The sequence below is a fragment of the Moschus berezovskii genome, chromosome 17, assembly GCF_049115385.1.
Source record: "Moschus berezovskii isolate FMDL1 chromosome 17, NW_MosBer_1.0, whole genome shotgun sequence".
NCBI classification, from domain to species: domain Eukaryota; kingdom Metazoa; phylum Chordata; class Mammalia; order Artiodactyla; family Moschidae; genus Moschus; species Moschus berezovskii.
In genome coordinates this window covers 31,957,809-31,985,751 of record NC_142476.1, presented here as the reverse complement: position 1 = coordinate 31,985,751, position 27,943 = coordinate 31,957,809, and the positions used below count along the sequence as shown (strand labels likewise).

At 35.9% G+C, this 27,943-nt stretch overlaps 2 protein-coding genes across 7 annotated transcripts in view; one reads left to right on the top strand and one right to left on the bottom strand.

Annotated features, from left to right (window-relative positions):
* Window positions 1–27,943, top strand: part of RALGPS2 (Ral GEF with PH domain and SH3 binding motif 2) — a 167,043-nt gene that overhangs the window by 95,483 nt on the left and 43,617 nt on the right. The gene's annotated exons all lie outside the window — the stretch shown is intronic.
* ANGPTL1 (angiopoietin like 1) lies at window positions 402–27,433 on the bottom strand. Of its 2 annotated transcripts, XR_008685058.2 has the most exons (6): window positions 27,068–27,433; window positions 20,952–21,797; window positions 7,436–7,629; window positions 6,026–6,296; window positions 3,226–4,719; window positions 402–1,036 (listed from the first exon to the last, which is right to left on the bottom strand). XR_008685058.2 is itself a non-coding variant. In XM_055419190.2 (5 exons), exons 1-5 carry the CDS (start codon window positions 27,075–27,077, stop codon window positions 4,532–4,534), a joined length of 1,509 nt encoding a protein of 502 aa, XP_055275165.1. In that variant the 5' UTR covers window positions 27,078–27,433; the 3' UTR covers window positions 1,361–4,531. The 2 variants fall into 2 exon arrangements, 1 of the variants encoding a protein (XP_055275165.1); XM_055419190.2 differs by lacking the exon at window positions 402–1,036 and having other exon boundaries at window positions 1,361–4,719.

The following is a 27,943-nucleotide window of genomic DNA, read 5'->3' as shown; positions in this document are numbered from 1 at the left end:
TGTCATTGGCTTTTAATATTTTAAGAGTTTTATTCCATTTTCCTTTCTTTGATTTGTAGGTAATACACTCCATGGATTACTTTACCTTATTCTTCTCATTAGGATTACATAGTGAATTCTAAAACAGCAATAAAGCATGTTCAGTCATTTTCTTCTGAATCCCGAGAATGAGGTCTGAAATGAGCTCTGACCAAATGGCAGCTAGCCCTAGCTTTTTCTTTAGCCAAAATTACATTCCCATTTTCCATTACCTCATTTATATCCTTTTTTACTCTCATTCTTTTTTATATATTTAAAATTCTTCTAACTTTCTTTAATAGTGTATTTTCTAAAGTTTACTTTAGACCATTCAAAGACTTGTGGTAAAAAAGGGCTGGGGATGGGATTATATTGATTGCTTTCCCATTTTCATAGTTTTTTGGGTTTTGTTTTTTTTTAAGGGCCTATATCTTTAAAATATATGTATATTATGTGTAGAAGTTATATAGATCTGCATTTTAATCATAAACAGAATCAGATTCCCCCAGTTCCAACAGCTTTGCAGCAGTGTTTCCAACTTGATGTTTCAGTAATGTGTTCCGTAAATTTTTTAGCAAACCTCAACAGGAGGATAATAATAAAAATCTTGAGTAACATTTATTTGCAACTTAATCCCATATGCCCAACATTGTATACTTTACATAAATTTTCTAATTTGTTACAGCAGTTTATAAGTGATATTATTATTCATATAAGTGAAGAAACCTGAACAAGGGAGGTTAAATTGACTTGCTCTTAAGATATACATTATAATCATTTCATTTATAGCTCTAAGGAAGCATTATGGAATTATATTAATATTTTGGAATTCTGTCTTTAGTTTTAATTTTGAGTTCATTTTTCAGTCTTTCATGTAGTTATCTATAGAATTACGATGTAATAACTATTGACCCCACTGACAAAATTGAAAACTGAGCTTATTTTTAGGTGGCTTCTTTAAGGAGGGGTCATGACATCATAAGTAGAATCATTCTTTTCTTACTTATTTTCTCAGACACTAAAATGAGAAAACAAAAAAATCATTAGGATATAATCATCTTTAACTTACTATTGATTAATTCAAGTATATAAAAATCATATCACTTTAGTACAGATTTACAGGTAATTTGAAACATTTTCATTGTTATAGAAGCTTTTACAGTCTTATTATATGATTACCAGTAGGAGTCCTAACAAATATAATACCAAAAGAATTAGCACTCCTTGACTTACAGAGTGAAGTGAACATTAAACTGAAAATCTGATCTTTACACTAAACGCAGGCTTGGAGCCTGAGGATGAGTTTATTAGTTCATGTCTACTTAATTTTAGAGATGCCAAGTTTCCTTGACATTGACAATGTCCCATTGAGTGGAGGATAGAGTCTAAGTCATTTTTAGGATAAGCTTCATTTCATTTATTAAAAATAACTAAACATAAGTAATCCTTCTATAAACCAGCTCCAAGTTTATAGCTCAATCTTACTGAAGGTAAGGCAACCACGTCTTATTCCCCAGTAACCTGTAAAGTAGCTAGCTATCAGACCTTGCCTACCATACATGTGACTTACCTAATCTCTCACAAGATTCTCATTAGGCTGAAATCTCTTAGTGTGGGTATTCCTTTTTTATTTTTTGGCTGTGCCACACAGCATGTGGGATCATAATTTCCCAACCAGGGACTGAACCCTAGCCCCCTGCATTGGAAGCATAGAGTCCTAACCACTGGACCACCAGGGGAGTCCTTTTTTTTTTCTTTTTTTCCTACTGTTGTTCTTAATTTTTCTCATGGCCAGTGCTCTTTACTACCTGCCCTTAACAGGTGACATAGCTCTATTAAGTTTGCACATGAAGATCATGGATCAGTGTAATTTTGTGCTGGAGAATTTGGATATTGTTTCTTTTAGCACGTTTGTTACTCTGTGCAAGGCACCACATGATAGGTAATGCAGGAAGTATACAGATGAGCAAGAATAATCTGGTAGTTGAAGTCTACTGAGTCCTCACTAGTATCAAGCATTATTCTAAATGTTTTACCACATGTATTACCTCACTTGATTTTCACAGTAGCTGCATGAGCTAGGTACTGTTGTTATCTCCATTTTATGGATATGAGAACTGAGGCAGGAATATAGAAATTGACCCCAGGAATATCTAAGTCTAACACATGTACAGAGTAGATATGGGCCACAAATCCAAGCAGTTCTGCCTTTAGGACCTATGTTTAGCCATCATATAATATTGCTTCTTACTCCTTGATCTCAAGGAACTCAGTTGCCTAAGTTATTCTTAAGCTTTCCAGGAACTTTAGAGCAGAGCTATATCACCTCTCTATAATGGAGGGTACAATGGACTCTATAGGCAAGGTGCTATTAGCACTCAGCAGTTTTCCAGTTTGTATGTTGACTTTCACATGATTCTGGTGTTAATAATATTCCTCTTCTGTGAAAATTCTCTGAGACTTGTCTTTAATAGGGTTTTGGATGTGTGAGTGAAATGCTGTAGTTCTGCAAATAAATGGAATGCCTTAGTAAAGTTAAGTCACTCAGTTGTGTCCGACTCTTTGCGACTCCGTGAACTATAGCCCACCAGGCTTCTCCATCCATGGGATTCTCCAGGCAAGAATACTGGAGTGAGTTGCCATTTCCTTCTCCAGGGGATCTTCCCGACCCAGGGATCGAACCCAGATCTCTCGCATTGCAGGCAGACACTTTAACCTCTGAGCCACCAGGGATCATACCCGCCCTAGTAAAGTTTTATTCAGTTAAGATTTGATAAAACAATTACATGCCTAATTTCTCCCAGAAATTTTATAGTGGATTTGTATGGTTCTAGGGGTGGTAAACAGAGAAGGCAATGGCAAGCCACTCCAGTACTCTTGCCTAGAAAATCCCATGGATGGAGGAGCCTGGTAGGCTGCAGTCCGTGGGGTTGCTATGGGTCGGATACAACTGAGCGACTTCACTTTCACTTTTCACTTTCACACATTGGAGAAGGAAATGGCAACCCACTCCAGTGTTCTTGCCTGGAGAATCCCAGGGACGGGGGAGCCTGGTAGGCTTCCGTCTATGGGGTCACACAGAGTCAGACACAACTGAAGTGACTTAGCAGCAGCAGCAGGGGTGGTGGAGAGGGACTTGAAAACCATTCCAAAATGACCATAGATAAAGCAGAAAATAACATTGCTATAGGTTTGATGTTCTCTTACCTTCTTTCACCAGAAGTTTTGAGATGTGGCAGAGCAGAAACGTTGGACTTGATGTTGATGGACTAAAGTTGTGCAGATAATTATCTTCAGTTCTGACTGGTTGAGCAAAAGTCTCAAGAGATTCCTCTAAAATTTTTAGTTCACAAATGAGTTAAGGGAAGATTTGCTCTAAGCAGAACATATTTTTAGAAGATAATTGTTCTAGAAGAGTGGTAGCAAAGTTGTTAGTTGCAAAGATGAGCTAAAGACACACACACTGGAATTAGCCATTTGGACTAGTGAAATCCCTGTGGATTCCATTCAGAAACTGTTGAATCTCAGTATTGGAAAAATATCTAACAGCTCGTTGAAGTTATTTTAGTCCCACCCATAAGCATGCAGTAATGCTCATAAAGCTGTCCAAACTTTCTGACGTGACTAGCAGATAAACTTTTTCTAAATAGTTAAGATCAGTAAATTAGGGAGGGAAAAGTATTAATAAATAAGCTTAGAGTTGTAATTCACTTCTGTAAAACCATTGGCTCACCAAATATTCTGCACATTTGTAATATCAATGTTTTACTGATATAAAAACATAAAGTAGATTTTAGGAAATTTTGGTATTCATATGAAACCATATGAAGGTAACATTGAAAAATTCATTTGTATATTTCTGTTTTTATAAATTTGCCATTAAAGACTGTATGCATTATTTTTGTTTTTAAAAATATGTATCTTGTGGATTTCTTCATTCTTTTTGAAATTGACATAAAATATATTGTCAAGAATTCAAATTTAATCATTTCATGTGAAAGGCATAAACTCAGTTTGAAATAACTTTTATTCAATGCAAATTGTTGGCAAAACTAGAGTTTTTTCTAATTTCCTGTCTATATTTTTTATAAATAAAATGTATGATGTTGCTGAAATCTTAAAATTATTTTTCCATTGGAAGTTACAGCATTCTCATAAAGGCTTTAAATAAATTGTTAAGAATCTTGACATGTATTGAATTTTGATTTAAAATAAAGCTAAAATTTGTTTTACGTTGTGACAAATAATTTACATTTTAGAAAACAAACTTTGCCTGTATTCAGTCAATAATATTTTAAAAATAACTTGGATTATAGATACAGATAATCTTCTACAGTATATTAAAGGAAGATGAAACTATATTCATAAATCCCCTTTTATAGTTACAGTAAAAATTCACTTAAAAACTATATCTGTAGAAATGAATTGTGCAAAATAATATACATGTAACATTTACATTTTTAGGAACTGAAAAATAGAGTTCTGTGTCATTTAAATTGGAGACTGCGTCTCTTCAGTCAATAGGCTTGATCAGCATCTGAACTGCTCTCAAGGAGTATGAGCCACCTCGGTATTCAGCCCAAAATATCCCATCTTGGTACTTGCTTCTGTAATGGCCTCCTCTGTACCAGACTCCATTGAGATTAGAGTGTGCACAGGCATTGTACCACCATCCTCCTTTATGGAAGTGGGCGCAGTTTCCTTTGAGGAAAAAAATATAGACATCAGAGTAAAAGTTTCTTCTAAGTGTGGTGCTCTGTAAGCCATCAAAAACGTACTCTACTTGGAGAACAGTTTGAGTTTTTCATCCTGATTTCAGTCAACCTTTATTTTCACAGTGTTGTTTTTCATTTATTCTGTTACTGTTGCTTGAGTATCAGCTACTTCACTTGAATTGCCTTTTTATGCTTTTTTTGTTGTTGTGAGTGATTTTCTTTTCTGGGAGGCAGGGTAAATAAAATGCAAGTAGTGTTTGTATGTAAGAGAGAGAGATGGGAGAGATTGGGAGGGGAAAAGATATGGAGTTGCTAAAGAGGGTAAAGTTGGGTAAAACTGATTTTCAAAATAGCAAAAAAATCTATATATAAAATAGTACTGTTAACAATCAAATGAGTTTCTGTAAATAAGGCAAATATTATGGTCAAATCTGTCTTCTTTGTTCCTCTTTTGCCAGAGTGAAATAGAGACCTGTGTGCTGCTTGCCATGACACAGCTCAGTGTAAAAATAAATCAATTTTCAGGAGATATCTCTTTATCAGAGCCAGAAACCTAGGCTAAAAAGGCAAAACATGTGTGAAAATTAAATTAAAAATTACATTATGTGGATGACCTGAGTCTTTCTAAAGAGAAAATTTCTCCTCTGAATAAAACTTTTCTGCCATTTCTGTACCCCCTGCTGCAGTCGTCTTGCTAGTCATCTTTACCAAAAAGTGCCTTTACCCCGTGTACCCAAATGACTCACTTCCTTTGCTCCCTTTGCTTTGCTTCCTTTGAACTTTGTTCAAATGTTACCTTTTTTGTCCATCCCACGTAAAATGGCACCCATCCCTGTTCCCTTATTCAGTTTTACTTTTCCTAAAGCACTTATCACCACCTAAGAAATCACTTTGTTTCCTTCCAGAAAGTTAAGTTCCAAAAGGGCCGGAACTTTGTTCAGTATGTTCCTCGGAGCCTACAACAATGCCTACCACATGGTAGCTGTCCAGTGGGATTTGTTAGCAGTTTTAGGCAGTTGCAAGTTTATTTCCAGATGACTATGTTTTGTTTCCCATCCCACCCCATCAGGTTAGAAGAGCAGGACCTTGTTTACAGTGTTCACGCTTTGCGATTGCCTTAGAGAAGAGCTCCTAAAAAGCTGTTCCTTTCCTCAGGTTGTATTCCCTTTGACTGAGTCCAAAACAACTTTTCTGAAAAGATTTCAGTGGCATATACTTTATAACAGGGTTCTATTTAGTGCATAGAAAGTGGTGGTCCTGCGAAGAACACGCATCAGTTTTTTCTCACTCACCTGCATACATATCTTTATCTCTGTCCAGAGTGGTGAACTGTTTACCATTATGCCACATCATGGAATCCCCAGCATTCCCCTGGTAAGTCCCCAGACGCAGTCTATAGAATTCATTTTCTGGTTCGAGGCGGAAACTGCTGTATTCTGCATAGACTTTTTTGTCACTCCAGTCTTCTAATTCAATCAATAGCTTATAATTATCTTGATTGCTAAGCAAATAGATATTTTCCAGTCCAAGCCAATATTCTCCATCAATGTTTCCAAATCCTTTCTGTTATTAAACAAAGAACATGCATACATGAATAAGTGTAGAGATAGTAAGCATTTTCTAGATGTTTTAAACACCTGATAGCTTAAAGATATTGACCATTTAAGTGGTAATGTAATCTTCCATTTTTGTAGATCACCTGTTCTACTGAAGTCCCACGTAATCACTTTGTTTTGTTTTGCTTTCTCTCAATTTGTCAGCATTTATTTGCACAACTAACTCCAAAGTCTACAAATAAGATAAAAGCAGAATTGAAATTATTCATAGAAATATTAACTAGTACACTACCCAGATCCTCGAAAATGTTGCCTGATTTCTTTCATACTCACACGAAGAAACAAATTTTTGTTCTAAAAGTGTATAGGTATTGTTTCCACCATAGTCAAATAAATAATACATCTAACATTTTTTATGATATTCAGTAAAAATGCTAGGATCTGTTTTAGAACAAATTATCTTCTTTAGCTCTATTAAAAATAAAATTAGAAATGTAAGATGATAAAATAGTAATCTTCAAAGTCCCTTTGGAAAATTGTAAGTTAATGTTTGAAGAAAGTAACAAATTAACTATCCTATTTCCATAAATATTTGCCATCGCAAGTATGCAGCAGAATATAAGTTTGATAAACCTGATCTTAATGCTAAATGTATTTTCAAAGAGGTTGTGTTCTTTCAATTGTTACTTGTTTAGAAACTTATACAACTTCTCACATGAATATATTAATGTCTCATTATTATAAGCAATAATACAGAGTATAGGACTTCCAAAACATGACCTTTTTTCTAAGATTGTTTACCTCCAATTAAATACACTTGATAATGGGTGCAGATGTGGTCATGAACAAAAAAGCAGTTGTCTTCCTAGAAAATGAAATTGTGATCAGTCTTGGAAAAGAATTAAATATATGTGTAAATCATCCAGACTGAAAGGGAACATTTTAAAGTACATCTTTAGTTTCCTTTTTACATTTTAATTTTGACTTGAAACCAAAAATGAGGATTGTCTTTTGGACGAATGCAGATAATGAAAAACATACGAAGAGTGATTTTTTAGCTGTGTATCTTATTTATTGCATAAAATGACTGTTTGTGCAAGAGCTGCTTTGTTCTACCTCTCCCCCAGGGCTGAATCACTGATTTACCTTATAATTTTCCCAGTTTCTGAAGAAGTTGACAGAGCCATCTGTTCTTTTCTGAATAACAGTCCAACCCCCAGGATCCAAACTGTTCTCACACCATAGTTGCATTGGTCCATTGCTGTTTTCAGGTTTGATCATATAAATCCCACTGACTGAATGTCCAGCGTCTTTTGCATGCTGACAATCTTTGTATGGTCCTGTAATTAAAATTGCTTTGATTGCCAGGAAGCTTAATAGGAAAAGAGCCATATTAAAGTAGTTTTTAGTCAAGAGTCTTACCGTTGTTTCTTTACAGATACCGTTTTTAATGTATTGTGTACAGAAACCTCTAAAAGCTAAAGAAATTAAGTTAAAAGAAAAAAGAATCCAAATAAAAGAATTATCCTCCCCCCAGTCCCACTGTCTGGAACATTAACTTGATTTTCCACTGTTCTTGCAAGTCTTTGTCCAAATACATATATTTTTTGTATTGTTATAATTCTAACACCCAGAGAAAATTGGATTCTGTCTTTTTGTTTCAACAAACATTTCCATGGGACTACAGTCTCCATTCTAGCACTTACAGTAACTGTAAGACACAACCTTTGATGTTGATATATCATGTTTATCTCTGTCATTAGACACTGAGTTTTGCTATTATAAGTAACACTGTACTTAGTGTCTTCTTTTTGACTTCATTTTTTCATACTTATGAAAATGTTGCGGGATTGATCTGCTAGATCAAAAGTGTATGAACAGTTTTACAGTTCTTCATGGCGTCCAATTTATAGTTACCAAAATTTTATTTCAGTGGATCACACTAGTCCCTTGAGATACTCAGTGAAAATGGCATACCATGGTCAAGTAAGTTTTAGAACTGCTAAATATTCTATCACCCTTTCAGAAACACAGTATACATTTACATATGAAAGACTGAGAAACCCTGAAATAAACCAGTCTCCCAAGCTTTTGGAATCTTTTAAATTTTTCCCTCATACAACAGTTCATAAGAATACATTTCAGGAATGTTGGCAACATGCCTTTCTAAAGTGTTGTATCAATTTATATGACTAACAGTAATTTTCTTATTTAATCTACACAGTAACCTTCTGATAGTTTACAGATGTTCTGTAGATGAAACAGTTAACTGACTAGTCTTTAAACCCTAGACTTAAGCCCACTTTTTTCTAATCCCAGAACCCATGCTCTGAACTGTTATGCTACAGTTATTCCCATGTTATCTCACAGTTGTATGAATTCACTCCCTATTTTTCAATCTACTGATAAGTTCTTCATATATTTTAAAATGACAGAACATTTTGTGTAATCGTTTGTAGAGTATCTGACTCTTGAACTTGTGATTTCCATATTTCTGATCTAAAGAAAGATAGCATCTAGTTTACTGAGCATTCTTCAGTTTCACCCTTCTCCAGTGTTTTGATGCTTTGAATTTTTTAATAAGCATGTCAAAATATTAAGTGATTCAGAAATAAGAATTACCCTAAAGATCAACCCTAAGTTACCCTAAAGAACAACCAAATGAGTATAGAAATTTCAGTTGTCAAATTTTATATTTTACTAAAAATTTTTAAGTTCTGACATGTAGAATTTTTAGAAATTGTGTGAGAGTTCCATCAAGTAAAATTCATACAAGAAAATCTGTACTGTCATGATAATAGGATTGTTGAAATTTTGAGGAATGTGTTTTCTGTACGGTGCCAAGTATGTACAAGGTCCCTGATGGGGCCTTATTGGGGTAGAATTAATCTCATTAAATAAATAGTTACACAGCTACATCATTAGAAGGGATTCTTGGAAACTGTAAACTCTTCCCTCTAGATTATTCCTTAAGGATGGAGACTGTTTTTTGTTTTTCTTCTGACTTCATGTCATCAGTGTTTGAACCATTAAGTAGACTGTCAATTTTTTGTTAAGCAAATGAATCAAAGTTGCTTTCACATTTTAAATACAGGGAAATTGAAAACCACATACAAAAAGAAGAGATGATCAATTTCTCTAGTCCATATTTTTATTGTGTTTCATTGATATTTCTGTTTCGAGTTTTTAAAAATTATAATGACTGTAAGCACTACTGGTTGCTACTAAAAATTTATAGAAACTGGAAATACGTAATGCTGCCTTTCTTGGGTTATATTTATTTTAAGTATTAAATTTCTTAGTTCTAGAGCTTCAATTAGATTATTTTTTATCATTTTTATTTCTCTTCTGAGAGTCCAGTCTTGCATTTATTATGGACATAGTTTCCTTTAAGCTGTAATAACTACTTTAAAAATTCTTGTTCCTTCTATTTCTAGTTTGTTGAGAGCTCTTACTATGAATGGATTTAGGATTTTGTCAAGGCTTTTATTTATCTACTGACATGATGATATGGTTTTTCTTTATTTGCTAATATGATAAATTCTATTGATTGTATTTTTAGTGTTAAACCAACCTTTTGTTCCTGGGATAACCTCAACTTTGTCATGTTATATTATCATTTTTATATATAGCTTGATTTGTTAAAATTTTGTTAAGAATTTATGCTTTTATAGTCCTGAGGATATTGGTTAGATTGTGAAAGCTCATAAATGGTTTCTTAAGCTAGGGAGGGCTCTCCTAAAAATAATGTTTTTCCTTTTCACACTCACCGTAAATTAGATCACATTCCATTTAAATGCAATGTGAATTATTTTTATCTATCTGCCTTCTCAGTTACTGAGTTTAAATTACAAAGTCTTCATAGCCTTTAACACAGTCCTTAATAAAATAGTCATCAATAACTTAGTTCCCTTTTCTTCTTTGTTGCTGACCTTTACACATAGTAGTAACTTATTTAATAATTTAAGTAGCTTGTGTAATAAATATGTTTGTTTTATTAACAGATTTAATGTGGCTATTCAAAGTTGAATGTACAGTCATTTCTATTGTAGAAAAATAATGTATTCCTGAAAAACCTCATGTTCTACAAAATCATGCACTAAAAATAACAGCTAATGTTAGCTGTTAGCATACTTTGTGTTCATCTCCAGTTACTTGTGGCACAGAACATTACTATGCTTGGGTAAAATCCCATGTGAACCAATTTGACCACTTTGTTTTACTGATGTTATTCACCATTTTTTTTTTCAACCAGTCACGTATGAGCTACTTCACATTACAGAAGCATGCACTGTAGTCAAGTCAGAGAAGGGCAGAGAAGTTTAAATGAAGTATGATTTCCAGGTCCAGTCTTAGATTATTTTGTGTAATGCACGGTAACATGTTTTATTTGTTTACTTGTGGGTGAGAGCTGTAGTTTTTATATCCAGTTTAACTGTGTATCTAGTTTAACTCACTTCAGTGCTCAAATATTTGTTGAATTAAACGATTCCTGGCAGCCACAGTGGTTTCCTTGGTTCTGTCTTTTCTGCATCTGCAGTAGACTGAAAACTGTGTTAGGCTCCAGGGATAGAGAAACAGCCATAGAGTCCAGGGGGAAGTGGGGAGAGAAGACTCCACTATAGCTTGATGAGTCCTCCGATAGTCAGCAGGGCACACAGGAAACCTGGCTAAGAACTAGCTAACCCAGACTTGTGGGGAAGCCATGGTGTTGGCTCCATCTGCCGAGGCGTGGAGACAGAAGAGAGCTTGATGAACCAGGGGAGTTAGAAGCTCAGTATGAAATGTCTGTGGTGGAGGGTGGCTCTTAGAGCTCTTGAGGTCTGCTGCAGGGTTGAAATTGGTTTCTTCAGTCTGAGAATGCAGTTGTCATAGTTGTTTACAAAATTAACCAGATTTTTTCTAAGTTGTCACTTTGAGAACAGTCAAGAATATCTGAGGAGCACTGCTTTTAAAACTTTTATCAGTATTATAGTTAATGTACACATGCAATACATACAAGTATTTCTCTCATTTCATAAGTGTGCTTCTTCTGTGAATGTCATCTTTGCAAATGTTTGCTCCATACTCATTTGAGTATAATTTTGACAGTTTACATCTTATATTTTACTATATATATTCACAAGTTGATTTGAATTGCTGTAAAACATTTATAAGCATCAAGGTTTTGAGGCTTGACAGAATATTTGTAGAATGCCATGTGTTTCTCTTCTGCTATTTAATAGGCCCTCAGATATTTAAGCAAATTGGGGAGTTCCTGGGTTTTCTAGATCCAGTTTTGATTTGATAAGATTTCCATTTATGCAAATTTAAAATTATCTTCAATTTTAATTTTCAACCCACTTTTTTGTAGTGAGCTTCATGTTTGCAGTTTGGATGCCTGTTAGACTTGGTTGATATAAAGGCTTAGGAAAATGTGGTAGAAATTCTTTTCTGAGACATGTGGATAAAATTAGCAGTATTTGCAGCTATTTCTTTTCTTCCTCCATAAAGCTAATAAATATCAGAATTTAGTGTTTTTTTATATTTGTTTTTATAAATAAACCATTAACCTGTCTTAGCCCAGTATATACTATTGATCTTGGGGGAAATATTTTCTCATTATTAGTTGCTTATCTTATTTATTTTCTGCTATAGGATTAGATTATAGATCATTCTTATATTAAATGTTTTACTGCTTTCTCTTTACCATAAAAAATGCTTCCCAGGCATTCTTAAATGACTAGTAAAGAAGTACCAGCTTTATTTTTGAGAGGCCAGTTTCCCAATTTAACTTGGTGCTTTGTGTAGTATCAGAAATTAAGTTTATTTATGAAATGATTTGTTTATCTATGAAATGATTCAGGAATTTATTATTAGTCGTTTACAGGTATAGACTAGGAGTACCTTTCTTTCAAAATAGGAATTTTATTACAACCTTTTGCTTACAAAAATTTTTATTGGAGTATAGCTGATTTACAGTGTTGTGTTAGTTTCAGTATACAGCAAAGTGAATCAGTTATACATATATGTATGTCCTTTTTTTTTTTTTTTAGATTATTTTCCCATATAGGTCATTACAGAGTATTGAGTAGAGTTCCCTGTGCCATACAGTAGATTCTTACTAGTTATCATATATTATATATAGTAGTGTGTGTATGTCGGAGAAGGCAATGGCAGGCCACTCCAGTACTCTTGCCTAGAAAATCCCATGGATGGAGGAGCCTGGTAGGCTGCAGTCCGTGGGGTCGCTATGGGTCGGACACGACTGAGCGACTTCACTTTCACTTTTCACTTTCACGCATTGGAGAAGGAAATGGCAACCCACTCCAGTGTTCTTGCCTGGAGAATCCCAGGGACGGGGGAGCCTGGTGGGCTGCTGTCTATGGGGTCACACAGAGTCAGACACGACTGAAGTGACTTAGCAGCAGCAGTGTGTGTATGTCAATCCCAATCTCCCAATTTACGCCTCTCCCGCTCTTTTCCCTCCTGCTAACCATAAGTTCGTTTTCTACATCAGTGACTTGCACTGAGTAATCTTGAAATAGTTGTTTTCTATGACGCAATTGGATTCTTCTCAAAGCGTGAAAATGGAATTCTGTACATTGAATTTGAAGGGCCAGCCTCTTTCTTCCTCAGTATATTTGGTGATTAAAATTTGTATAAGACTAACAAAGTCCAGTTAATAGGTCTGATTCATCATAGAAAAATACTGACCAGTCATGCCACATATTTCACAACATGTATTTTTTTAAGAAGAATCCATGTTTTGAACAGAACAGTGTGTTGAAAAAAACAAAAAGATTTCATACTTTGAATAGCACCTTTACTGGCAACCATCTTTATTTAACATATCTGTCCTCTTTCTATAAAGAAATTTAATTACTTAAGTTGAGAGGAAAATCCTTTTCTTTTTGTTGTTGCATTTCTCATTGATTTCCTTACTTTGTCCCGATACTGTGTTCTTTGTGATAGAAGTAGGACGAAAGGGATAACCAACTTAGAACTTTCAGATAATTGGTCAGCAACTAAAATCTTTCGAGGGGTAAATTTTTTAATTGGGTTGAGTTAAGTATAAGATAAATATATTTAGCATTTCTGGAATGGGAAATTTGAGGCAAATGCCTTCTGAAGTGATAATAGATTCTTTCTTGTAAAAATATGAATTACTTTGTTTATTACTCTATAAGCTTAAAATGCAGGTTAGCAACCTGAGCTCTTATATTGAAGTTACTTAAGAATATACCAATTGTTTTTCATAACTGGTTAATAGAAGCATACTTCAGCCCCGTTGCTCAACCAGTCATCCTCTTTAATTTAGTTTTTGTTGGTTTAAATGTTAATATAAGTATTCCACTGAAACCAACTGCATTTTTTATATTTACTAATGGGAAACATTATAAATAATTGAATTGAAAATTAGCTTATTACTCACTAAAAAGCATGTTTTTAGTTTCTAATGACTGCTTTTCAAATTTAACTTTATAAGATTGCTTTTTATATTCCCATACATGGCAAGGTATATATTGGAAAGTATACTCCAAAAAAATATGACAAGGATGGTCAGAGCATACACGCAGCTTATTTTCACTTGTATCACTTCATTTAATCATCACAACAAGCTCTCACAAAAGAAGCAACTGAGCCTCAGAAGAGCCTTGCCAGAATCCAGATTTCCTGGTATGCAGGTCTATTCTCTAACATACTATGAAGGAACTTTCTCAGCTTCATTTACCTACAAGGAATGAACTTATAAATATGCCATCTGTAAAAGGAAAGTGTTTTCTTTCATTAAAGACTAACCCAGAATGTAGCCAATGAACAACATTACGAGTTAAGAATTTTTTGATAGCAATCTGCCAAGTGTATAGTTACATTCCCAAACATTTTGTTTTTCAGGTAGAGAGAAAGTAATTTTTCTGGGGATTATTTCTTGTAAAATGAACAAAAATATCCTGTTATTTGCCATAAGCTCATAGTAAGTTTATTCTCTTGAGGTGCACTTTTCTTATAACCATCTTAAATGAAAATATAAAATTGCTTGTCATTAAGACACCTTTTTAAAAATGCTGATAAGATATATACAACATAAAATGTGCCAGCTTAACCGTCTTTAAGTATACAGTTCAGTGGCATTAGTACATTTTCATTACTATACATTTAATCTCCATAGCTCTTTTCCTCTTGGAAAACTATAACTCTGTACCCATTAAATAACAACTCTGCATCTCCCCCTCCCCCAGCCCCTGGCAGCCACCATTCTACTATCTCTGTGAATTTACTGTAGATACCTCACATATGTGTAGAATAATTGTATCGTATTTGACTTTCTGTGATTGGCTAGGACATTTTTAAAATATACATACACGTTATTCATTTAAGGGGTTTAGAATGACCATGTACCTACATGTAGAGGGCAGTAATATGAAATTCTTGGTGCCAGGAGCATATGTGAGTTCAGCAATAGACATCCATGTTTGCCCTTTTTGTTCAAGTACCCAAACAGCTGACATATTTTCCAGTCTGACATAGGAATAATATGAACAAAGATTTTAGCACATTATATATAAAGAAAAAATAGCAAGTCTGTTGTTGCTTGTAGTAGTTTACATTTGGTAAGAATCACAGAATACTAAGAGGTATTAGAGTCTTCCAGTCCCACCAGTACTAGTTGTACAAATGAGAAAAACAGACAGGCAAAGTGACTTACCCAGGGTCAATAACAAAGAAAACAAGTTTCCTTAATACTGTGTAGTTTCCCATGTAGCTAATTAATGTCCTTGAGTTTCAGAGACCAACAGTTACAGAAAAAAATAAAAAGTTAACGTTTGCTTAGAACAACAAATAAGTAATGAATAACAGAAAAAGTTATGCCCATGCTTCATTTTTACATTAAGGATTGGTTTATTTGGGATATATACACCATTATTTCTTTTAAAGCAAGTCTGTTTAATGGGACCTTTGATATGCTAAATCCTTAGCATGAGATTTAACTCTGTAATACTGGATTTAGTGTCTAGTAAAACCTAGAACTGATGTGTCTCATTTTCCATAGGTATGCTTAGTGTGTCATTGTATGAATATGTGAATAATCATTTCTTTCAGAACTGGTGATAACCATCAAATTAAGATACTCCATGGCAGTCATCCCCATACTTACGTGACTATACATCCTATCAGTTAAAAAAAAAAATTTCACACACTTCAGTTATGTTTATTTTATATGTAAAAACTACTGATAAATTGTATACATTAAAGACTTAGACAAGACATCCATTTTTAAGAGAATATAAAAAAGTTTTTTCTTTCTTTATATATCCAGGTGATCATTCCATACACATCATTCCCTTGGAAATTAGAGGGCATGGAGATCTTAATAATAATCATCATTTACCCAGTTTACTGGTTCACTAGGTTGTTGTTTCTGACAGTTACAACAACATAAAATGAATGACTGCAGTAGAATAGAATGTGTTAAAGTACTTTCATGAAGGTCTTTGAATGACAGTTTTAAGAAGCTCTATAAAAATATAATATCAAGTTAATCAGCATTTATTTAGCATCTGCAAAGGACACAATATCCACCAACCATGAAGGAGCTTATACTGGAGACTGAAGACATTTTATTTAGGTGTGCATACGTAAGTACTGTGTGTACATGTGAAGATACTGTTAACTCAGCAGTGAATATAAGGGATATCGTGTCTTTGTTACCGAGTGTAGAGACATTCATGTAGGAGCAATCACTTCAAGCCTGGGCAAGGCAAAGAGGCTTCAACGAGGACTCACTGTTGTATTGTATGGTATTGTAGTCTGAGCCTTACAATTTGAGTAGGGAGAATGCATGGAAAATATTTAGAAGACAATGAGTGGATTAATTTTATTGAAGCAGATGGTTTTTGTGAAAGAAATCAATAGAAGGAAAGGTAAAGAAGTGGGGTTGATTCTTTTGAGGAGGATATTAATCTTCCCCAGGCTAAGCAAACTGGATGTTTTCTGTTTGTAGTAAGGATCTGCTGGGCAGTCGTGTGATGTGATCAGGATAGAAATTTGAGGCGGATCTGTTGGCAGTGTAGAATATATTTTGGTGGAAAGAGAAAATGGAGTTAAAGAGATCAGTTGGCAAGCTGTTATATAATTCTTAGTAAGAATAATGTTGGAGTGCCAGTTGCACTGTTCTAATGACTCCTCAAGTGTGGTAAATACTGTTATTATCCCCACTTTACAGATGAGGAAACTGAGACACAGAGCAACCCCTTCTACCCCACTAAGGTCATCCAGCTGGTAATCCAGGACGTTTCTGTCCACTCTCTGCTTTCACCAATAATGTGGATCTAAGTTAGGGTTCTGGTTCTGAATAGAAATGAGGGACACATCCATGAAAGACTGAAAAGCAGCACAGATAGAACTCAGTTGACTCCATGCATGGGACAGGAGGTAAGAGTCCAAATGAGCCAAACAGATTCTGAAATGGGTGGTAAAATATGCCAAAATAGAGAAGTCAGAATCCATTTACCTATCAGTTTCCTTTACAGAAATTTATGTCCTGAGAGTCTAATTTTAAGGACAGAAATGGTATGGACCTAACAGAAGCAGAAGATAGTAAGAAGAGGTGGCGAGAATACACAGAAGAACTGTGCAAAAAAGATCTTCACGACCCAGATAATCATGATAGTGTGATCACTCACCAAGAGCCAGACATCCTGGAATGTGAAGTCAAGTGGGCCTTAGAAAGCATCACTATGAACAAAGCTAGTGGAAGTGATAGAATTCCAGTTGAGCTATTTCAAATCTTGAAAGATGATGCTGTGAAAGTGCTGCATTCAATATGCCAACAAATTTGGAAAACTTAGCAGTGGCCCCAGGACTGGAAAAGGTCAGTTTTCATTCCAACCCCAAAGAAAGGCAATGCCAAAGAATGCTCAAACTACCGCACAATTGCACTCATTTCACACGCTAGTAAAGTCACGCTCAAAATTCTCCAAGCCAGGCTTTAGCAATACATGAACCATGAAATTCCAGATGTTCAAGCTGGTTTTAGAAAAGGCAGAGGAACCAGAGATCAAATTGCCAACATCTGCTGGATCATCGAAAGCAAGAGAGTTCCAGAAAAACATCTATTTCTGCTTCATTGACTATGCCAAAGCCTTTGACTGTGTGGATCACAATAAACTGTGGAGAATTCTTCAAGAGATGGGAATACCAGACCACCTGACCTGCCTGTTGAGAAACCTGTATGCAGGTCAGGAAGCAACAGTTAGAACTGGACATGAACAACAGACTGGTTCCAAATAGGAAAAGGAGTACTTCAAGGCTGTATATTGTCACCCTGCTTATTTAACTTATATGCAGAGTACATCATGAGGAACTGGGCTGGAAGAAGCACAAGATAGAATCAAGATTGCCAGAAGAAATATCAGTAACCTCAGATATGCAGATGACACCACCCTTATGGCAGAAAGTAAAGAGGAACTCAAAAGCCTCTTGATGAAAGTGAAAGAGGAGAGTGAAAAAGTTGGCTTAAAGCTCAACACTCAGAAAACTAAGATCATGGCATCTGGTCCCATCACATGGGAAATAGTTGGGGAAATAGTGGAAACAGTGTCAGACTTTATTTTGGGGGGCTCCAAAATCACTGCAGATGGTGATTGAAGCCATGAAATTAAAAGACACTTATTCCTTGAAAGGAAAGTTATGACCAACCTAGGTAGCATATTAAAAAGCAGAGACATTACTTTGCCAGCCAAGGTCCGTCTAGTCAAGGCTATGGTATTTCCCGTGGTCATGTATGGATGTGAGAGTTGGACTGTGAAGAAGGCTGACTGCCGAAGAATTGATGCTTTTGAACTGTGGTGCTGGAGAAGACTCTTGAGAGTCCCTTGGACTGCAAGGAGATCCAACCAGTCCATCCTAAAGGAGATCAATCCTGGGTGTTCATTGGAAGGACTGATGCTAAAGCTGAAACTTCAATACTTTGGCCACCTGATGAGAAGAGTTGACTCATTAGAAAACACCCTGATGCTGGGAGGGATCGGGGGCAGGAGGAGAAGGGGATGACAAAGAATGAGATGGCTGGATGGCATCACTGACTCGATGGACATGAGTTTGGGTAAACTTCGGGAGTTGATGATGGACAGGGAGGCCTGGCATGCTGTGATTCATGGGGTCGCAAAGAGTCTGACACGACTGAGAGACTGAACTCAACTGAAGAATATAATTATACAGGGGAAAAAAGAACAAAGTTAATTTCTAAAGTTACAAGAATATTGGTTACCATGTTTATGGTGGGATGGGGGAGAAAGACTTGAAGGTTATTACCAAAGTGTTTTCAGAAGTAAACTACTATTACTACTAGTAACTATAAAGTATTTCCTCAGAAGTATTTCTATAGTTTACTTCTGAGTATTGGATATTCCACAAGCATTTTTAAAAGTTTGTTAGTATTTTATAGATTTTCCTCAGTAATTATTGTTTTTACAATAATAATTGACTTATTTCTGAAAGGAGAATGCTAGTTTGGGGGGAAGATTGTTATAGGATTTAGTTACTAATTTACATATTAATTCCTCAAGTATGTATTGTAGTGCTTACAATATGCGGAATACAACATGCCACACCTAATCCTGGCTAGATGTTTGAGAGAGAAAGATGAAAAGACAGTTCACTTTCTTCCGGAAATGTTCAGTCTAACAGGGAGACAGACATGCAGAAAAATAACTTCAGTAATATAATGGAAAAAAACTTGTTCAAGGCATCGTCAGCAGTTTGGGGAGGGAGCCTTCTAGATACATCCGTTTGAATGTGAGTAGGTATAACATTTAAGGCACTATTTTAGCTAAGCCTTGAAATCTGCTAGGTTGACAGATAAGCTGAAGAAGGCATTTCAGTAGAGGAAGCAGCAGCGTGTGAGGTAATGATCGAATATCCAGGTGCACACATCCACCTTTGGTTAGAATCAGGAGGGAGAGCTCCATGCAGGAGTTATTAGAGCAGAGGTGATGCTTGTAGCCTTGAAGGCGTGTGAGACCACTAATAAAACAGAGCATCTTCGAGAAAGCCTTTTAAGTCATAAGAGAAGGAAGAAGATGCCAGTGAAGGACCTAGAGGAGTAGGAAGAGTTGGAGTCTTACGATCTGGATACCCAAGAAAGCGGAGATGTGTGAATGGTCAGTGACGTCCCCTGCTACAGAAAGACACGAGCACTTTGCAGTGTACATACTTCCAGTCTTTTGTCTTTTTTCTGTGTGTTTTTTTTTAATTATTTCTTGGTCTACATGCAGTCTTTTGTCCTACCTTTTCAATAAGTGAATAAACTACATTTTTTTTTTTTTTTTTTACTTTTGGGCCTTTGGGTCTTTCCCTTTAAGAAAACAAATCAATTTGTAAAAAAATTCAGGAGAATAGCTTATGAGAAATTGGATGTATGTGTAAAATAAATGTATTCAGAAAGTTAGCAGTGAGCTTACTAGGCTGAAACAAAGATGACTTATTCATCTTTTTGTGGCAGACACCTTGACCAGTGACTGATAATGAAAGGAGGAGGCGCTGGAATTGAGGTGGAGATACCAGGGTCAGTTCTCAGGATCTTTGTGGATTGAAGACTTATTTATACTTACGTGGTTACAAGGGATTTTAGCTTTGCAAAGTAGGTGAGATGGATACCTTTTCTTGGGCTTCCCTGGTGGCTCAGATAGTAGAGAATCCTACTGCAATGCAGGAAACCTGGGTTGGGAAGATCCCCTGGAGGAGGGCAAAGCAACCCACTCCAGTATTCTTGCCTGGAGAACCCCCATGGACACAGAAGCCTGGCGGGCTACAGTCCATGGGGTCACAAAGAACTGGACTAAGCTGAGTGACTAAGCACAGGGTACCTTTTCTTATTCTTGAGACTGAGAGCAAGAGGCCTGGGTTTTATCCAAATGTTTTCAAGATAGGAAAACACAGGGAACCTTGGACTGAGTAGACTTAATCTCAGCACAGCAGCAGTAGGTGGTGCATGTGCTCAGAGTGGAGATAGGAGGAGGTTAATTCTAAGCTTCAGGAGCTACTGTTGTTGTTTAGTCGCTGAGTTGTGTCTGACACTGTGCGACCCTGTAGATGGTAGCCTGCCAGGCTTCTCTGTCCATGGGATTTCCCAGGCAAGAATACTAGAGTGGGTTGTCATTCCCTTCTCCAGAGGATCTTCCTGATCCAGAGATTGAACCCACTTCTCTGGCATTGACAGGTGGGTTCTTTACCTCTGAGCCACCAGGGTGGCTTTAGGAGAATGAGCACTAATTGTTACACGTTCCTTCTGAGGAAGATAATGATGGGAAGAACAGCAAGAGGTAAATGAAAGGGATGTTTAGCAAATGTGAGGACCTCGCTACAGACCGAGAGGATGACATGGAGGTTAGGAGTGGATTGTGGACTCATTCCTGTCTCAGTGCTAATAGTTTAGATTGTAAGAATTTGGATGAATGACTACTTTTTCCACAATGTATACTGTTTCTAGAAACTGTTAGACTGAGAATTGTATTTAAGAACAATTCCAGGTTAATAGAAAACAAAATCAGAAAATTTAATATTCATGTAAAATTACATCACCAAAATGAAGATGGGCATGTAATTGCGAGCATTATTTCATAAACCATAAAACATATTGACCTCATACTTCCATTTTTGGCAGTAAGAGGTAACTCACCTTCATTGATGAAAGTTACCGGTGGTATCTTGAGAGGGCTTTTGGTGGGAGAAGTTACCAGATCAGGTGGCGGCATTAAATCTCTGGGATAGCCTGGATCCCTCTGTATCTCATTGCCTCCCAGCAGACCAGGAGTGTACTGATGACTGTTAGGAATGTGCTGTGGCACGACCTGGACGAGAGGAGGAGACACATGGGGGTCCTGTCGAGAAAATATCCTCAAGCACTGTTCTTCCAATAAAGTGATCATCACAGACTGGTTATTGACCAGATCAGTCAAGGAAGCGTATTTCACCTCCAGTTCCCTGTACCTTGTTGCCATCTTCAACATTTCTGTGGTGATATTGAGGATTTTATTTTCCAACTGGGAAAGTTCAAGTGAATTATCCCTCTTTCGGATAATCTCATGCAGTAGTTGCATATAGAGCTGAGTAACACGGGAGTTCATGTTACGGCTTTCTTTCCTCAGCAGCTTTACCTCATTGACAATGTTTCCATCCACATCCACCACCAACTGCAGGACATCTATCTCCCGCTTCTGCTTGGAGAGCACATCCTTCAGGTTCTCAAGATCCATCCTGGTGATCATGTCTTTAATGGTACCTGCATCTTGCCCTTTGGTATTGACACATATTGGCCCTGTTATTTTTTGTTCAGGTACCAGAAATGTGTATGAACATTTCTTTGCTTCCTCTTTACCATCTGTGGCGCGAGGGTATCTCCTCTGGGTTATTTTTTTAATTTTGAACTGTCCTCCTCTGCAATGTCCAATGCCCATTAGTAGGAAGAATAGCACACTTAGGGTCCAGATAAAAGCCTTCATTTTGAAATGAGGTTGTTTGCTATCTTTAAAAAAGAAAAAGCAAACCAATGAAGGGAAGAAGTAGAAAAGAATTAATATTAATCTACTTTTTAAGTCAGTAATCTAAAAAAGTATCTAAGGGAAAAACTGAATATCTATTGGGGTTAATAAATGGGGCCAGAATTAAAGTTATTAATTTCTTAAATTCAATATTAAGTTCCTTCGTATTGGTTTAAAAATAAGGTTTCAGAGAAGAGTTTTCCAACTACCATCTTATTATAATGCTTTTTGTTCCCCAGCTCAGTGAGCAGATCTTGGTGCCCCTGTGTTGAGGCATATGGTTAATGTCTTGGGGCTTTTGAGACCCTATTAAGACACTTCTCTTACCTTTAAAAAGCTCACTTGTTGTCTTAAGGCTCAGAAAATGGTACATAATGCCTGTAAGAAATTAATTACAACATTCTTCTCTAACTAGTGTGAAAGTTTCCAGTGTTTTTTCTTTATATTATATGTTTTGAATCAATTTGACCATCTCTAATAAGTATCTTTTTTATCTGTCAAATTAAAGAAACATTTTTAGACAAAATGTAAAACTGGAAAGTTTTAGCATTGTAGTTTTTGCTCGTTTTCATAGTATGTCCTTTTGGGATTGGTGATGAGTTTAAGAATGATAGCATGCTCACAGTCATTACTGTGGGTAATCATGCTTCCTAAATCATAATCCTATATATGCTCTAAGTATATATATGATTCAGCAGGTTCATTCTTCTAACAGAAGTTCTACTGAACTGCATTTTCGTAAAATATTAATAACTTTTTATAACCATTACCAAGGAAAGAAACTCATCTGTAGTTGAATCTGATCACTGGAAAGTGCCTTAACAACCATCTCGTATCATCTAAGACTTCTCTGCTCCCATGGGCATGTTGAAGGCCAAGGCCACACAAGTAGGTAATATTAGAACCAGGTCTAGAATCCAGGTTCCCTGGCTTGTTTCTAGCAGTGGCACATAAGCTAAAATGTGTGCTTGGAATGTTTCACTTCTGCTGTGAAAGATAAATGCTTATTTTTTTATGGTATAATCTATAGGAACACTCTGCTGCTGCTGCTGCTAAGTCACTTCAGTTGTGTCCAACTCTGTGCGACCCCATAGACAGCAGCCCACCAGGCTCCGCCGTCCCTGGGATTCTCCAGGCAAGAATACTGGAGTGGGTTGCCATTTCCTTCTCCAATGCGTGAAAGTGAAGTCGCTCAGTCGCGACCCCATGGACTGCAGCCTACCAGGCTCCTCCGTCCATGGGATTTTCCAGGCAAAAGTACTGGAGTGGGGTGCCATTGCCTTCTCCAAGGAACACTCTAGAAAACAATAAAACTGGTTCCAGGAAGCAGAGCTGCTTCCTTTCTCTTTCATTACCTCCCTGCAGAGTAGCAGCAGTTAGAATGAGTAGGCTGTGTCATCCTGTCATTACTCGAGTCCACCGTGCTGCAGTATAGCCCACCTTCCTCTCTTATAAACTTCCTGTGTGCTGTTTTTGAAGGATGGCAGTGGATATACCAAGAACTTTTCTATCTCATTTTCCACCCAATTATTTTTTGATTTGGGAAGCCAGGCCCCAAATGGTTTATGATGCTGCTAATAAATAGCAATGCAGCAGTGACAGTGGGTCATTTTTATTGGGCGTGCCAGGCATTGTTTAAGCCTTTTACATGCATTAAATCATTTACATTTTACTGCAGCCCTCTGAGGTAGATTATTACTATCCTCATTTTCAGATGAAAAAAACCTGGCATCCAGATGTTAAGTATCAGTACCTCACCCAGAGTCACACTGCTTTCTAAGACATGGAGCCAGAATTTGAACCCAGGCAGAATACTCCAGGGTTCATGTTTTTCATTAACAACTGTATCATATGGCAACATATTCTGTCCTTTTTTCTATCACCAACACTACAACAATCCCTTATATTTATGTAGCACTTAACTCATATTAACTGTTTGCATTCACAGCAGCACTGGGATGTAAACACACACCATTTTGCAGAGAATAAGCCTGGAGAAGCTGAAACACTCAGATGGGATTCAGATCTTCTGCTCTTAACTTTCTAGACCTGTGACTTTTATCCTAGTCGTGTCATAACTGCAGAGGAATCTTAACTTTGTGTTCCTTGTCTTTCACAGTCTCTTCCTGGTTTGTATCTCTTTACATTGAACCATTACTTAATTATGCACGAGTACTTGTGGATCATTTTTATATCCCAAGCTTTTCTGCTGCCATTCCTTTCCCTCCATATGTATTCTATCAGTTGATAGTAACATGTCTGACTTGATTATGAATCCTCCTAAAATTAAAGGTTGTATCAATAAAATATGGACTCTTCAACTAGAGTCATAAAGATGGGCTTCCCCTTTATGACAGGCTTCCCTCATAAAGATGACTACTACTTTCTAAAACCATGTCTCCTTCAGTGTTTTCAAATTAGTAAGGTTTGCAAACTGGAGTGATAATGAAAATAAAGCAAAAAATGGATGGAGTGCAGGGAATTCTTTTTCCTTTATTAACGTAAGATAGGAGGGATGATCATAATAATATTCCATATCTGTGTCGGAGGCCTTCTGTTTGCTGACAGATAGCCGGAAGCACACTTGGATGAGTACTTTTCATTTTTTGTTTTCATCCTTTGCCTTCTGACATCGAAAATTTAGATCAAGTGTCATTTATTTTATTTAAAAAGGACTTTTAGTTACTATATTGGAGTTACCTGTACCAAAAACCAGTAAAATGTTTCTTGTTATACTTGCAGATTCATAGGATTTAGATATGATTTATTTTTAAAACTGCAGACAGTAAAATAGAAGCCATCAGCCTCCTGGGTAAACGTACGGCATTTCTCCTGTAGTTAGGGCAGCCCTTGTTCAGATGCACTCACTTCTTTCACTTCAATAATGGAATGGAAACTCTTAGATCATAGAAAATTATTTTGTCTAAGTAATCTACTATGAAATAAGCTACCAAAACAAGGAAAATTCAGAAAGTACTGTGAAACTTCAAAACATGTAGACTTTTCTGAGCAGTATTCTGACTGAAGATCTTACATTCCTACCAGACACAGATTTGTGTAGAACTGAGAAGCATATAATCCACCTCTGTTGGAACTTTGTGTTGGTGGTGTTATGGAAGAACAAAAATGTGAAAATACAAATTAAAATAGCCGTAGCTTCCTTTTGCTGTATTCTGCCTTGGCTCTTTGTGGGTTCCTGTACAATTAAATCATAAGATGAATCACCATCTACCATAAGAGAATCTGACCTAGGATTAACATTTAAAGGGGACAACAAAAAGGTTATTTTAAAAAAAAATAAATACAATTTCCTTATCCTTTACAAAAGTCATGATTTCGTTGTCACCTAAAGCTGAATAAGGAACCACATTTCTTAAGTAGTAGGCTAGCTACGTCATGAGTAAAGAATGAGTTTTTAGAATACATTTACTGTTACCTTTTATGAAAACATTCTCTCATTTAATATTTTCCCACATATGTTCAGTTTTAAAAGTGAAAGATCCATAAATCTGTGTTACCTCATAAAACCTTTCTGTATATGTTAAAATTTTCCTAGGCCCCACGAGAATGTTGTAAATTAGTTACAGTATACTTAAGTTTAAATCTATGTCTGCTTGGTTGTTTTCTTGGGGGGGGAAGCCTTCCATGCTTTGAGTTAATTTTACTGGTACTATTTCTCTTCATAGTTGCTACATTGCCAGTTAGTAGGGAGAAGAAATGAAAGTCAAGATTTGACTTCCTTTCAGATGGTAAACGCATAGAGGCATTTAACTGGCAGTGTCATGCACTGAAAACAGCATGAGGCAATGAAATTAAATTTAGGAAGCACTGAAGATACCTTAGATAAAGAACTTCTAGATTGTGAATTATGTTCTGGGGAGAGACACAAGAACGATTTCATCCCCTGGAGATGTTTAAGAAAGGGATAAATAGTTATCTGAGTTTCCGATTAAATGCTTGCTTAAGGCTACCGTAAGAACCAAGGTTTAATTGAAGTCCTGTACTTTCCATAGCGGCAACAAGAGAAAAGAAAGAGATGACATAGTTCTGCTTCAGTATTTCTTGGAAAGTTAATCAGAATTTCTTATAAAATATGTTTAACAGAGATGGTCCCAGTATTTAGAGGTTTGAATCTTTAAGAAAAGGACATGAAAGTAAAGTTGGAGAAATCTTACTTAGCTTTACCATTTTTTTGCTTGTTGAAGAGTCTTACCTTGAATTTCTTTGATTTTTTAAAAGGACAGAGAACCCCCAAATCATAACAAACTTAAATGTCTTTGGTTTTAAAGCTCATTGTTGGTAATTTTCTTTTTAGTCTAGTAATACAATTAAACAAAGCTCCTCCTACATAGAATATTTAAAGAATTATGTTTGTTGACCAAAATTGTATTTGTCTAAAAATATTATATACTTTTGGTCTTTTAATTATGTATTTAAGTAATTGTATCTTCTGGGTTCTTACTTTCTATTGTTAATGCTGACCACTTATGCAATACTTCTATCACATTTTATTTCTTAACTATAATATGTAAGGTTTTAGGACTTTTTAATGTATCCGTCGCTTTGGTTTGTCACATAATTTCGGTTGTAGCAGTTTTAATTTTTGTTACCCAAGTTAAAGTACTGTTACATGTAAACTTAGAAACTACTTAAAAGTTTGAGTTTTAGCAAGAAATACCATAGACTTATTTTAAAACTCTTATATTTTAGGATTACTAAATACTAGGTTATATTTGGTTATGCTGTGATTGGGGTATCGTTGCAAAGCCTTGAGGTTAATTTGATATCTTCTTAATTGTGTTTATAGCTTTAAGATATTTTAACAGTACATGTAAATCATTAGCATACACATTGTAGCTGTAAAGACAAACTAATCAGGTTTACAACTATTTAGTTTGTATCCCTTTGTTTTTATCATTGTGCAATAAATCATATACATTTAATGTTAATTGTTAAAATTTCTAATGTCACTAAAGCACTTGTTTTTTGAAATCCAGAATGTATATCCATCAGTCTTACACACTAAATATCATTAAATTGAACCTCAAATAATTCATTAATCATCACAAAGTATATAATGACCAGTTTTATATAAAGTTGCAAAACAGAACCTTTTCCAGACAAGGCAAATTGTAGTATGTTCCAAAAGTCTTTGATTAATAAGAGATTTTTAAATTTCTACTACAAATATAAAACAATTATACATTTCAGCATACATAGAATTTTAAAATAAAAATAAAAGATATTAAAATACCTTTTTGCATCTGTTGATAAAGCAAGCCCAGAAACTTGCTGCTCTTACTCTTGCTTTTAAAAATCAGTGTAGACGTTTGTTCGTCTGTGACTTTAATGGCAACTGCATTTTTGTTTTGGACCGTTGAATCCAAGCTGTAATAAGGAGCTTCTTTTTCTTCTTACAGCACTAATCAATTGAATTTGACAAGCCACCTATGTAATTTTAAGTAGTAGAGTGGAAGTTCCTGGTCTGCGGGCTGTCTTTAATCCAGCAGAGAAAGCATTGTGGCTTTGCTCTGTCTGCCACATGGAGAAATGCAGTAAAACCAGCTGCAGCTGACCCAGATTGTATATACAGTACCCTTGAATAGTGATTCCCTCTCTTTCTCAGGAGACTCAAGTTCAGCCCACATATTACGTCACCAAAAATTTGCTGGAGACTAGGGGGGGAAAATCTCCTTAGGATTTCCTCTCTGTAGCCTTAAATAGGGGTGGGGGTAGTGGCATCAGCAGGAGGTTGAACGCCTGCAAACAAGGAGAGACTGTGTGCAGGTTGAAGGAAGGGCACCATCTGGAAACAAACTATCATAGTTCAACGGGCAATTATAAAACAAACATGTGAGTCTGCTGCCCAGAGATCTTTTAAGTTGAATACTGAAAATATTCACTTAGAAGTAGTTGCAGGCTGATGAGTTTGTTTTTTTATTACAAAGCTTAGGAGTGAGACTCTGTTCTAAAGAGGCAGCCTCCTAATTAGCCTCCTAATCCTAATTAATAGAATATTCTTTACAGCATGGAAGAATTTTTAAACATTTTACTAAATTTACCATTTTAGAAGGTTTTGAAGTTGTAAGAAAAACCTGGTGTATATTTCTAAGATAAAACTGCTCATATA

Excerpts from the sequence above, each read along its gene's own strand:
- ANGPTL1 (XM_055419190.2), bottom strand. Across the intron at positions 7,630-20,951 it reads GGTAACTTTCATCAATGAAG|GACCATACAAAGATTGTCAG; the intron begins GTGAGTTACCTC and ends TTTTAATTACAG. Across the intron at positions 6,297-7,435 it reads GAAACTGGGAAAATTATAAG|AAAGGATTTGGAAACATTGA; the intron begins GTAAATCAGTGA and ends GTTTAATAACAG.